Source organism: Lepidothrix coronata, unplaced genomic scaffold (genome assembly GCF_001604755.1).
Source record: "Lepidothrix coronata isolate B3197 unplaced genomic scaffold, Lepidothrix_coronata-1.0 Scaffold44, whole genome shotgun sequence".
In the NCBI taxonomy this organism is placed as follows: domain Eukaryota; kingdom Metazoa; phylum Chordata; class Aves; order Passeriformes; family Pipridae; genus Lepidothrix; species Lepidothrix coronata.
Genome location: NW_016690224.1, coordinates 2,311,023 through 2,324,805, shown reverse-complemented (window position 1 = coordinate 2,324,805; position 13,783 = coordinate 2,311,023). Strand labels below are relative to the sequence as shown.

Below are 13,783 nucleotides of genomic sequence, written 5' to 3'. Positions count from 1 at the left end.
AAAGATCCTGCCCCAAAGGCCTTTGAACCGAAAGCATGACAGGGTCAACAAGCACTGGCAGAACGGCCCACAGACACTACAGCCAAAAGTAGGTTGTTTTTTTATCTTTGTACAAGTGCATTTAAAAGGCTTAGCAATGCAAGATTGACCAAAAGGGAAAACTGGGATGAAATATGTGGCCCAAGAATCAGATCTTTCAAAGCTCTTTTAAACAACAAGTTAAAACTACAGGAATGCTCCTGTATTTTTTCTCCCCCAGAGGAAACCAGCCCTTCTGAAAGGCCACACATCCCTCCAGAGCCCCACATCCCAACTCCATGGCAGTGATCCTCCCAAAACACAACCATGCCCTGCCCATGGCACAGCCAGGCTTCTTTCAACAGACACTTGAAACCTCAAGAGTAAAACATTCACCCACGTTTTATCTTCTTTTAATTGAATTATGGGATTGTTCAGGTTGAAAAAGCCCTCTAAGACCATCGAGTCCAACCATTCCCCAGCACTGCAAGGGCCACCACTAACCCATGTCCCCAGGTGCCGCATCTGCACAGCTTTTAAATCCCTCCAAGGAATGGAGACTCCACCACTGCCCTGGGCAGCCTGCACCAGGGCTGGACAACCCTTTAAAGGAAGGAATTTTCCCAATATCCAATTTAAACACCCCCTGACACAACTCGAAGCCATTTCCTCTGGGCACCGACTGGATCTAGCTCCATTCACCACCGCTCGCTGGACCCACCATCACCCTTTTCCATTTAGGGCTCAGTTTAACCCGGACTCCTGTTTCCCAGAGCTCATTTTTCCTGCTGAAACTGAGGCAGAAACACAACAAACAACAGCAGCCAAGTCACATCCACAGAGCCGTCACGCGGAGGCTCGTTCTGCACTCAGCCCCTTGGGACAGGGGTGTCTTTCCCCCAAGGTCTGAAGCACTGAGGATTTTACTGGAATCCCCAGAGTTTTTTAATTTTCCAGGAGGATGCAGAAGCTGCGGGAGCTCTTTTCTCTTGTGCACCTTGAGCAGAGGTAGCAGCTCCCCGCGGGTGACACGCACCCACCCGTTCCCAGCTCCTGCTCCAATCCCATTCCCAGCTCCATTCCCCGGAGGCCCCGGGGGCTGCAGGAGGTCGTTGTGCAGCTGGTGCCCGTCTGCTGCACATGCTGGACTGAATCTCTGCGGCGTTTAATGATGGCTTTGATCTGAGCAGCTCCACCAGATCCCGAGAAATCCGCCCTTTCCCCGGTTCCTTTCTCAATAGGACATGACACATGCTGACAGGACAAATTCCTGGCACACTGCAAGGGGACTGGGGGGGTTCTGGGTGGAAGCAGTTCCTTCAAAAACTCTCAAAAATTGTTATTTATTTATGAAAGGCATATTTATATAGGTGTTTACTCAGTACTGGAATGATTTCTTTTTTTTAGATAAGCATGGGGTGAAGCTCCTTCTGTGGAAAACAGCTGTATTTTCTAAGCTAGAAACTGCTGGTTTTACACCAATTTAGTTCAATTAAATTATGTTATTTGGTTTATGCACCTGGACCTGACGGCTCCTGATAGGCTTTTTAGTAATTTTATTAATTACCAAAAAAAAATAAAGCTATTATTGATAAGAAGATTAAACCAGGCCATTCCACATGATTTCACCAGAACAGAAACCAAGAGCTGCATACACTCGTGTCCTGATATTATAGTTCCAGTGTTGGCTGAAACCATTTCACATGGGAAGGTCCAGGCACTGAAAAGCCATCATAGCTATAAAAGGAGTAAGAGCTATAAAGTTTATTAATTTTATGGAAAAGCCACATCTGGCAGGTCCCAGCAGCACCTGCACTGGATCACGCAGGTGTATCATAGCTGTAAAGGAACATCACATTTTGGAAGCTTTCGCCGAAAACACACCTAGAAACATCCCTCTGTTTTTAGCACAGAACAGAGCACACTGATCTCCTCACAGATCACTCTCATTTACTTTTTTCCTTAATTAAGGTAATGACGCCCGAGGGAAGGTCTGTGTTTCAAAATATAAGCTCCAATATCACAGCATTCCCACAGGAGAAGTAATTGGAGCATCTTTCTGAGGGCCGGATCTCTCCTTCCTGTGCCCAGAGGTGCTTCAAGCACAGGATGCTCAGGAGCTCAGACAGTCAAGGGCCTCCACTGAAGCTCAGAAAATCCAACTTCAACTCCTGCACCTGCCAAACGTCCTACATGTGAACAAAGGTACATCAGGTATTTTCTAACTGGCTCCTGATCTGTAAAATACAGGTAACAACAATCAGTGCCCTTCCTCCAGACTCTCATTCCTTGTCTATTAAAGCTTTGCAACAGGATCTTCGCCCTCCCATGCTCTCCTGTCTGTTATTAAGGCTTGGGACACTGCAGGTACAACAAAAAACAACTGAACTCCCATGACAGAGAACACCCAACTGCAGCTGAAAGCAGCATCCACAGCAAGCAGGAGCCCTCCCATACAGCCTCCTACACTGGCAGTCCATATCCATCCCTAAGCATGCATTCTTCTCAAGAAAGTGCTGTAGTACAAAGCTAATTTGAGATAAAAAGCAAGTACATGTTGTCAGCGGCCCCAGCATCCTATATGCACACCAAATTAATTATTTTCGGAATGCTGTTTCTTACTACCTTCACAACCACAAATCCTGCTGACAGCAAAGCTGGGAGGCTGGATTTCCAGCAAAAATTCCACTACTCTGTCATGTATGTTTACCCTGAACTAGTCCACCATAAACCCACAAATATTCAGCTTTTATTATAATGGTAGTTCAGAAAAAAACAAGTCTTTCCCCCTCCTCAAGCAGCTCCCACATGAACCCTCACATGTGCCTTGTCACCCAAGCAATGCTAAATAGTAAGATAAGCTTCAGTCTACTGATTTAAGCTTCAGATTTTGGACATGAGGAAGAATTTCTTCACAGAAGGGCTGGCCAGGCATTGGAAGGGGCTGCCCAGGGAGGTGGTGGAGTCCCCATCCCTAGAGGTGTTCAAGGAATGACCGGAGGTGGCACTGAGTGCTCTGGTCTGGTTGACAGGGTGGGGATCGGTCACAGACTGGACTCAGTGATCTTGGAGGTCTTTTCCAACCTTAGTGGTTCTGTGATTCTACACACTTCTTCATTCCTGAACATGTGAACTAACCTTTGAAACAGATACAATACTATGAATTGTACTAAACTAAATGAACAATGGACTTTTTGACCATAGTCGTCAATAATAATACCTTGAGGAAATAAAAAAAAAAAAAAGAGGGGGATAGTCCAGGACAGGAGACAAGAATGATGAGCAAGTGAGTGCACTCACACCGGCTCTCTGATATCCCTCTGAACAGCACAATCATCCAAGGCAAGGGGACAAAAGGCACACTCAAGTGTCTCAAAAGCACTCTCGTAGGTATTTCCAGCACTTGGAAAAGAGGCAGATGCCCTGGAGCCTCACTGCAATGAGAAGACATTCACCATCTCAAACAGCACTTGCATCTCTGGACAACAATGCTGTAGGAAGTGCAGTGACACTGAGGGCACCCGTTTGAGTGGATACTCCTGGCAAAACACCAGAGCTTCATTCAACAGGGTACTCTGACCTTGAGAAGCACAAACCCACACTGCTGGCTTCCCTACACGCCTACTCTAGGTTCACCTGCAGCACTTACCCTTCTTCTCTTACTTGTCTGGTCTACAACACATAACCACCCATGTTTCACTCTCACCCCACTTTACTTCCTTTATTCTTTGCTTAAATGCTCAACTCAGTGAGATGCAGTAAAGCTGCAAAAATAACAGATTAATTTATAAACCCATTGCACTTAGAATCCTTTTTCCTTCTGTATTTTTCACAAGTTACACATCAGTGGAACCATTTGGAACAGTCTGAGTGTCCTGCAATGCTGGTTTCAATGTCTTACTGCAAATTTTTCAATTCCATTTTTAGTAAGTCCTGGAAGTGGTGTAAAAATATCAAGAAACAATCGTGCTTGACACCAAAAAAACCCCGACATTGTAAATGTCAAACAAAAACCTAAACTGTTTTGCAATTTTAGACAGTCAAGCTCTAAGTTCTACTAAAATAATTTGCAGTCTTGATTGCTACAAGCAGATGGAACGAGGTTCAATGAGATACCAACACCTCACTGAGCTAATGGCACCGTGACATAAAATTTGGCTGAATTAACCAGCAGATCCTTAATCTTCTGTATCATCTCCGGTTTAATTCTGCCTTCATTGGCACCATTTCTGTGCAAAGCCCAGCAAATGTGGAAGCCTTTGCAGAATCTGGGCCTCCTCATCTTTTTCTGAAAACAGAAAAACAGTTCATTTGACGATTTCTACCATTTGCAACCAGATAGGGAGGAAGGAGCATAACATCACAGAATCATGGAATCACAGAATGGTTTAGGTAGGGAGGGACCTTAAAGCTCATCTTATTCCACTCCCTGCCATGGGCAGGGACACCTTCCACTAGACCAGGTTGCTCCAAGCCCCCTCCAACCTGGCATTGGACACTTTCAGGGATTGAGTGGCCACAGCTTCTCTGGGCAGCCTGTGCCAGGGCCTTACCACCCTCACAGGGAAGAATTTCTTCCCAATATCCCATCTAACACTACCTTCTGGCAGTGTGAAGCCATTCCCCCTTGTCCTGGCACTCCAGGCCCTTGGAAATAGTCACTCTCCAGGTTTCTTGCAGCCCTTCAGGTACTGTAAGGCCACAGTTAGGTCACCCCAAAGCTTCTCTTCTCCAGGCTGAATAATCCCAATTCCCTCAGCCTTTTCTCATAGCAAAGCTGCCCCATTCCTCTGATCATCTTGGCGGCCTGCTCTGGACCTGCTCCAACAGGTCCATATCCTTCCTGTGATGGGATCCCAGAGCTGGAGGCAGTACTCCAGATGGGATCTTACAAGGCTTCCTGAAGCCATTCCATTCCCTAAACAACCTGCTTATAAAGAGGGAGGTTTGGTACAAATGTCACTGATGAGACCCTGTTGGACCCCACTGTGCCACCCACGGACTGATGGCACAGACGGGCACTCCGGGTAGAGACAAGGGAACACAGAGGGACAGAGGGAGACGGGCAGGAAACATCGCCTGTAAACACACAAACACTGCACCAGCACACACAGCACGGCAGATTAATCACAGCCAAACTTCATCAGCTTCATGACAAAAGAGTGTTTTAATGAGGGCCTCAGGGGAGGAGTTTTGCAGACCTGATGGACACGACCAGCACAGACTAAAGCAGGCAGGAAGGACGGACAGCCGCAGCACCAGGCAGACACGGGACTTTTTAATGCCATGACACTGAGCTAGAGCCATTCAGGGAGTTAAATGCCACCTGCAGAAGCCCAAAACTGAACGGTTTTCTTGCAGCGACACAAAGAAGCACCTAGAAAGACTGAGAGGGCTGACATGGGCGTAATAGCAACAAAGATGAAAATTACACAAGCAATTGTCAGGAAAATTTTCCCAGAGACAGCGCTGTAAATGAATAAACACAACAGAGGCGTTAAACAACGCCAGAGAAAACACCACGAAAGTCACCCAGACTGACAGCAGAGACAGGGGAGTGTAAGCCTGGGACTCAGAGATTTATAGAAGTTTCAAGAGGTACAAGAATTCACTGAAGGACACTTCAAAGAAAGAACTGAAATTCAGAGAAAGAGCAGAGGAAGGCCAAGAGATCAGAACTGTAAAACCAGAAGCAAAAGAGGACAGAGCAATGATGCTTAACCCCGAGCGGGAAACGTCACTTGCGTTTCAACAACATTCAGCACCATAAGAGGAAGAAAAGAAATCACAAACAGCTCAGAATAAAACTGGAAAGGAAAATCAACCTCTGTGTGTTCAACAAACCTCAATCAGAGTTTTAAACAAGTTAGTCTGAATACTGGGTAAGAAAGCAAAGGGCACATCAACTGCCCCAGCAAGAAGCAGATGGGTACCAGGGGTCAGTCTTCACCTCTGCAGGTGAAGTGAGGATGGGATGATATCTGAAAAAAATGTCTCATTATAAGCACGATTCTCAAGAAGGAAGTAACTGCAACACGCTCCTTTTTTCCCCTAGAAGGGCAGGATTCAGAGGAACACAGGAGACCAAGGAAAAAAGGTTGAGAGAAAAATCAAAATTAAAATTAACTTGAAACAGAGGTAATTACTGGAAGCACGTTAGAAAAAGAGATATGAGAGGAGAAACATCTACAGCCGCGGGGAGAGAAGCCTGGACAGATGGATGCTGTGTTTTGTTACCATGCCCGTGGTATTTGTACACCGAAAGCACCCGAAGCTTACGTGATGTTTATAGTAAGAAAGCTTTAATGTCAACTTTCCTGGCGAGGACAGCAGCATGTACTCAAGGCTTCTGCAAGCCCTGAACCCTCTCTCATTTGTTACCTGATTTCTTGGACCATTTTTCTCAGCTTCACATTATGCAAATCCTTTACTCAAATCAGAACAAGCTGCTGGTAAATAAAAAGAGCTGTTCTACAGTGCTCTTCTGCTCCCTTTCACCAAAATAAGGGAAATGTAACATTTACATGGAAAACTGAAAAACCTCAGCAGTCTAATAAATAGCCTAAAAAATTCAGAGTGCAGTTAATTTACTCCTTTCCATCCAACACTTACAATTTTTGACAGCAATTCGGCAGAAAAAATTTAAGGTTTCATATTTGCTCATATTTCCACATGGACATCTTCCTTCCATTCCAGGCCTGATTTCTGCAGGATATTCTGCCTCTTGACATACCTTCTGCTCACCAATGCAAATCTCCCCAAAACAGGCTTTTAGGAAACAATGTACAACAAAAAGATACCACAGCTCTCCCAGCTCTTGGCAAGGCTCTTAGGAACGAAAGGAGGAAACGCAGAAGGGAAGGAAAAGCAGATGACAGAGGATGGAAAAAGGGTTGTTTTGTTTTGGTGCTTAAAAAAAATAAAAACACACTAAGCCTCTTCCTTAAGCACTCAGGGCCCATTAGTGTTTTCTGTCCTTCTTTCCCAAACTGATATTTAACGATTTCGGGACAAAACCAGTCTGAGGATAATTCACGTAAACTCAGCAATAATCAGCCCCACGGCCAATAAACTCTTCACCCTCGTAGTTTATTTGCTGCTAAGTCTTGGCCTGCAGCCTTGGAATTTATTCTGCCGGCACTATAGCTATTTCCTTGTAAACAGGAAGCCCCCTCAAATTTGCATTACAGTAAACTCATTTGCTTCGTTTAGCCTCAGCCTTATCTGGGAAAGATAAAAGGGTGCCGACAGGTGTATGGGCTCCAGCAAGGAGCCAAGACTGAAAACAGGGGTGAAACCTTTAATATATTCTGAGGCGACAACGTCAGCGGCACAGGACCCGTCCCTGGGCTGTGGTTGCCTGCAGGAGATAAACCAACACATTCCTGCGAGCAGAGAGCTGCAATAAGGCAGGGACATTTATTTTCAAGCGTGGATGTGATATTCCAGTGACCTTCCTGCTGTCTGTCCCAGTGACAGCCAGGACCAAGGATGGCTGCGCAGCCAGACGTGACAGAGACGAGCTTATGCTCCTCCGAGGAGCTGCTCACACACACAGAAATAATGAGTATCTGGAAAAACTGTTTGATTTCAAACTCATGTAAGAGAGGACTCTTGTGTGTTGTATTTTTTTTTACTGTTACTATATCAACCTGCCTTTAACCAGCCGATTTATGTCATTTTAAATGAATCACTTCACCAGCAACACAGAATATTTCAGTAAACCCAACACACCATGTCTGCTCTAATGAGAGGGATCAAAAAAAAAACCAGCCAGAAAGCAGCACGAAGGTATCTGACACCAGAATAACGGTCACAATTTCCTACTGTATGAGGAAATCCCTGGTTTCAGTTAGTAGCTCAGAAGTTCAGTCATTTTGAGCATCTTACAGCCGTTTGTGGTCCCGGGCTGAGGCAAGTCTCTGTTCTCGGTTATGTCTCCTCCCACTCCGGTGCTGAGTGACTGAAATGTCCCCATCCCACAGCACCATGGACTCACAGATGGCTTCTCACCTTCTGCAGAGCACCACAGCCCAGGGGGATGGCAAACCATCCTTTTCCTTCACTATCTCATGCAAACAGGTTCTTCCACAGGCAGCTCTAGGAGTGAGGCATTTCACCTTCACCTTTCCTCCCCTGCTCCACAAAATTTCCTCTGGCACGTGGCTGCATTTCCCACCCTGCCGAGCCAAATGCAGGTGAACCATCTCTCCAAGCTCAGGAAAACAACCACTGAGACAAGGCAAAAACTGGAGCAGGAGAGTAGAGCACAGCAGGTTCCTCGGGCCTCGTGCTGTGCTACAAGGCTTCCCCGCGCTGGGCACGACGGATGTCAGTCCAGACAACAGCTTTCCAGCCTCCCCACAAGCGCCAATGGTGTCCTTATTTCTCATGGCACTGGAAGGACTATTCCTCCCCTGCACACCCTCCACATCCCACCCTTCACCTGCCCAGAGGGGTCATGTCCCTGCTGGGAACAGGGAACAGCACTGCTGCACATCACTGACGGCAGAACTGACATCACCAAAGCACTGATAAATGTGAAGCCACCAGCACCCCCAGCAAAGCTGTACCTCAGCCTAACAGGGTAGGCAAAAATTTATGGATACTGTATTATTTTTGAAAGTGTAAACACATACCAGGAAGAAAAATGGGCACCTTTGTCTGTCCAGTAACACCATCCTCAACCAGACCTTAAACTCAACAGCAAAACTTCTTTACCTGACGTCTCAGGGCTCCTGCAAGGGGGGCTAGGCACCCTTCACCTTCCCCTGATCCACAGCCTCCCTGTCCTACCCAGCATTCCAACAGAAAGGCACGAAAATGAGTGTAGAAGTGGGAAGAGGGCTTCAGCGATGCCTGGCTCACGGCAGACAGCTCGGCTAGGCCACCAGCAGGCTTCCAAACTGCCTACACATTCTGCAGTAAAATTCGGTTTAGATTCTTCCTGTTGCAGTATTTCGTTTGCTGGCTAAATCTTCATTTTTAATATACATATACACATCCAGAGCCATGAAAGAGAGGGAAAGCTCAGTTTTAATTTCAACGATAAATAAGCGATGCTCAGGTGATTTTATAACACAAGCATAACCGGGGAAAAAAGCTGTTTTTTCAGACGAAAAGCTGCTTTTAGCACCAGGCGCTAAGCAAACAACCTCAGCTGTGCCAAGGCACCCGTCTGCTCCCGCGGTGAGATCGGGGAAGGTCGGGGCGAGGGAGTCCAGACCTGCCCCAGCACCTCTGCTCCGTGAGCTGCCTGCTAAGGGAGACCTCGGCTCCGTCCTCCTCCCGCAGCCCCTGTCAAACCTCAGGAAGCATCACCAAAAAAAATCGCTCTGCAGAGCAACACGGCCAGAGCGGCTCGGTTTGGTGCTACCGGTTGATTTAGACAGAATTTCTCACCCGCTGGACGGAGCACCGGGTTCGGGATCCACAAAGCCCCGAGCTCGGGGGATTCATCCCCGGAGAGCGGGGTATCCCCCGCTAAGCCGCCCGAGGGACGCCCGCAGAAGTTGTGCCAAATAAACACACACATCCAGCACATCCAAAACACCCAACACATCCAGCACGCACACGGAGCACATCCAGCCCGGCCCCGCGCCCGCCCCGGCCGGACCCGGTGCCTCGGAGGCCGCGGTGCCCGGGCACGGCCGGACCGTTATGTGCGGCCCCGGGGAGGGGGCCGGGGGGCCGGGCCGGGGCGGCCGCGCAGCCGGGGCCGCGGCGGGGCGGGCGGTACCTGGGCTCGGGCAGGGTGATCTTCTTGCTGGCCCTGGCCGCCGGGGTGCTCTTGCTCTTCTCCATCGCCATCAGGTAGCTGACATCGGCCAGCACCGCCTCCAGGTCCGCCATGTTCCCGCTCCGCCGCCGGGCTGCAGATGGAGGCTCCGCCGGGGCAGCCGCCCCCGGGGCGGGGGTTGGCGGCGGGCGGCGGCGGCGGCTCCGCCGGTGCGGCCGAGCGGCTCCCGGTGCGCGTGTGCGGAGCGCGGGGGCCGCTCCCGCCTCCCGCCCTGCGCCCCGGGCGGGCGGCAGGAGGGACGGACGGACGGAGGGAGGGAGGGAGAGAGGGAGGGAAGGAGGGAACCCCCGCCGCGCCCCCTCAGCGCCCGCCCGCCCCCGCCGGGCCCATGGCGGCGGCCGGTCCGCCCCCGCCGCTCGCAGCCGGCGCGGCCCCGCGCGAGCGGCTCGGGGCGCGCTCGGCGGCCATGGGCGGGCCGGGGCTGCCCGGCGCTACCGGGGAAATCCGGCCATGGAGCGGGCGGGGGGGGGCCGGAGCGGGGCAGCGCCCGCCGGGATCCCGGGGACGGGGCGGCCGCGGCCCGGGGTGACCCCGCACCGAGAGGAGACGGTCCCGGCCCCCGAGGGCAGCGCGAGGGTCTCGGGGTTCGGGGTCTCGGACACGGTGGGGGATTCCATCCTGTGACGGTGGGGAGGCCCTGGCACGGGTTGCCCGGAGCAGCTGTGGCTGCCCCATCCCAGAAAGTGTCCAGGGCCAGGTTGGACAGGGCTTGGAGCAACCTGGGCTAGTGGAACGTGTCTCTGGATATGGCAGGGGGGTTGACTAAATGATCTTGAAGGGCCCCTTCTAACCCAAAGCACTCTGTGATTCTTTGGTTCTGCAGAAGGGGAACACCAGAGCCAACACCGAGCACATGGGGCGAGGAGTGTGATGGCTGCCTGCAAACATCAGTACCCAGTCAAATGCGTATCTTTAGAATTAATTTCCTCATAGTTTATTAAAACATATTCATAAGAAAAACAGGATGCAAACAAATTCATCTGTGTGACACCCCATTATTGCTCATTGAACCGCTTGCAGGCAAATAATCATGCAAAGCAAGGCACCCAGGTGTCCTCTGCTCCAGCAGAGCTCCCCGCTCGTATTCCTCCTTAATGTAGTAGTAGCTCCACTGCAGCCAAGCAGATATGCAGATTTCAACTGCCTTCTTTTCTGAATTTCGTCAAATATGTCATAAATAATTGGCTCAATGAAAGGCTAAGTCAATGACAAGTCTGAAGTTTGAAACTCAGCATGTTTTGAGCTCTTTTCAAGTGCCGCCACTCCTCCTGCCTACATCTTTATGAAAGTTAATGATCTGATTAAAGCAAGGTAGAGTATACAGCTGGGAGGATTTCACCATGTGGCTCATTATGAACCGTCTGAGAACCTGCTTTTTGTTAAAAATGTTAATTTAGGCCAACATTTTTCACCTGAACAGATCCACTGGGGAAGGTTTCTTCTCCTCCAGTGGCCACAGAGCAGAGCTGAGGCTCAGGGTGTCCAAATGAGTGGAAGGAAACGGGGAAGAACCTGGGGCGTGTCCCTCCTGGTTGCTCAGGGTGAAGTCTCCCACCAGCCCTGTTTAAAGGTTTCACTGAGCCGAGCTGAGATGGAAAGGGGTATTTTTATCTCTTCAAATCCTCTGGGCTGGGAGTGAATGCTGGGGCTGGCTGTGGGCCGTGACACGGTTCCTGTGACTCCTCAGGCTCAGCTCAGACTCACAGCTCCAACTGCAAAGTTTATTCCAGTGCCTCTGCATGGGCTCTTCACTTGCAGGCCTGTGGTGGGAGAGATTGCCCCCAGACATGATTATTTCAGGTCCTTTCCAAGTCCTTTCCATGGTGCCTCTCCCTGAGCCTGGCAGAGCAGTCCTGCTCAACCCTCCACTCCTGAGAGGTCCCACTGTGGCTGTGAAGCCATCCAGGCTCCTACAGCTGCACACTCCCATTAACACCTGCAGAATTACTGTCTAATTAAATAAGTACATCAGAATACATGTAAATACATCAGTACACATGATGGTCTCTGCTCTAGGGTAATCCACCAAGGCAAAACCCACAGTCTGTGCCTCATCTGTGGGATCATTTTAGAGCTTTAGAATGTTTGTGTTGATGAGAAAGGCTGGCATTGTCAAGTGACAGGTCCAAAAGTGTTTGGCTCCGCTGTTCTAAGGAATATTCTGTTTAGCCACGAGTAACTGTTTGCCACCCTCACCACATCCTTAGCCTGATTACGTGAGCAGACACGTGCCTTTTGCCAGCTCTTCCGAGGGGACTCCCAGGGTTTGGCTCCTGCAGCCCCTCTGCCCATCACTCACTGATATTTCCACGGAAAGAGCTGGGTTTCATTTCCTGAAACGTGACCCTGCAGAAGCAACAGCTCCACGAGGAGGATCTCACTGCTCACCTGACGGTGTTGCCAAACACCCCAAGCACAGACAAACAAACCGTCTCTGCCCAGAGGAGGAGGGCCCAGGTTTGCTGAGATATTTAAATGGCTTTACTGTGCTGGTGACAGCAATAGGAGTTACCAAAATGCCACTTAGGATTCCCAGTGCTCTCCTATTTATTCCTGTGCTACATTTTCACCTTTTTGTCTGGATATTATTGTTGTGCACACATCAAAGACGTTCCTGCTGACAGTTTCTAGGAAGTCAGGAAGACAGCCAACCAAGTTAAGGAACTTGTTTTCTTCTTTCTGCTTTTGGGTTTCCATCAGTGCTGATGTGGCAGCAGCAGCTGGCACCAGAGTGGAGGTGGGTTATAAGAAAAGGTGTTCTCTGCACCATTTATTTCCCAAGTGTGATTGCAGTGCAGTTGGAGGTAGTGGAATATCCCCGCAGCCACCCTGGGCGCCGGCTGGGGAGGCAGCACAGCTCTGGCTATTCATGCTCACCTCTAGCATGTAAACACCTCCAATGTGTAAACACCTCTAGTGTGTAAAATACATATTTTTTTAGTGATATATTCCAGTATTTTCAAGGTCACTGGGATGAGCATTTTTTAATTACAGAGTGGAATCAAGTGGAAGCCAAAACAAGTAGAACAGGCAGTGCCAGCCTCCTCCTTTGCAGGGAAATTCAACTCCCCAAGTGCAAGACTGCAGTTTTCTTTAGCCTGTGTTATATCCCAGGCCATGTTTGTGCTGTTCTTTTGTGTTGTTTTATGCCGTGTGTGTTGGTTTTGGTGTTTGCATGTGTTTATAAACAGTGCTTTATGCCTGCCTTGGGATTCCCCCAGGTAAAGGAAACCCAGAGTTAATCGATGCCAGGGTTAGCAGAGGTCAGAATACGGTACACTCTGAATGCATTTAAGTATCTCCTGACATTTCTGTGGATGGTGATTGATACTGCTCAATCAGTTTAAGCCTGTCTTGAGGCCTGGCTGGGCTGGAGTGCCAGGGTTCATGTGCAACCACTTCAGAGCCAAGAAACCAACCTCCCATTGCTGCTCCTTCCTTCCAAGGAGCAAGTTCCTCCTATCATCTGTGTAAAATTTAAATGTTTAATTATGCCCTGCTCTGCTTCACAGGATGACAGATGATGTTACAGACAGTAATGAGGTTATCATACGTTTATTAGTGCATCCTGCATTAACACCATCCCATCCAGACAATGGTGCAACATATTACACCAGGACAGAGGCACATCCATCCTGCTGCCCTCCTTGTGGCCGATCCCATATCAAATAAGATCCCTGCTCTATGCATGGCTAATGCCAATAACATACCTCGAGGGGAACGTACACATAGAAGATTATTAAATTCTACTTTTTAGTACTATTTTTACTAATATTTATCATGTGTTACCCAAAATGCTCATAGGCTGAGATTAAGAGCATTAAGGAGTGTTTATCTCAGTTCCCTCCATGGGATACTGCTGTCTACAGAGAGAGCAAGTTCCTTGCTCTTCCCTGGCAGCACCGGGGGAAGACAGTTTATCAGTGATGGATCCCAATTGGACCAGACTCTGTGGGTTGTTTATAG

The 13,783-nt window shown here is 49.1% G+C and overlaps 1 protein-coding gene and 1 long non-coding RNA gene across 2 annotated transcripts in view; one reads left to right on the top strand and one right to left on the bottom strand.

Annotated features, from left to right (window-relative positions):
* GRK3 (G protein-coupled receptor kinase 3) overlaps window positions 1–9,870 on the bottom strand; it is a 60,289-nt gene extending 50,419 nt beyond the window's left edge. Inside the window, exon 1 of the mRNA XM_017814373.1 lies at window positions 9,758–9,870. Coding sequence (XP_017669862.1) covers window positions 9,758–9,870 — 113 coding nt within the window. The remainder of the gene's footprint in view (window positions 1–9,757) is intronic.
* On the top strand, window positions 9,726–10,792 carry LOC108497049. The gene is made up of 2 exons (XR_001874678.1): window positions 9,726–9,831; window positions 10,641–10,792. It is a non-coding gene; the product is annotated as an uncharacterized LOC108497049 (long non-coding RNA).
* The last annotated feature ends 2,991 nt before the right edge of the window (window positions 10,793–13,783 follow it).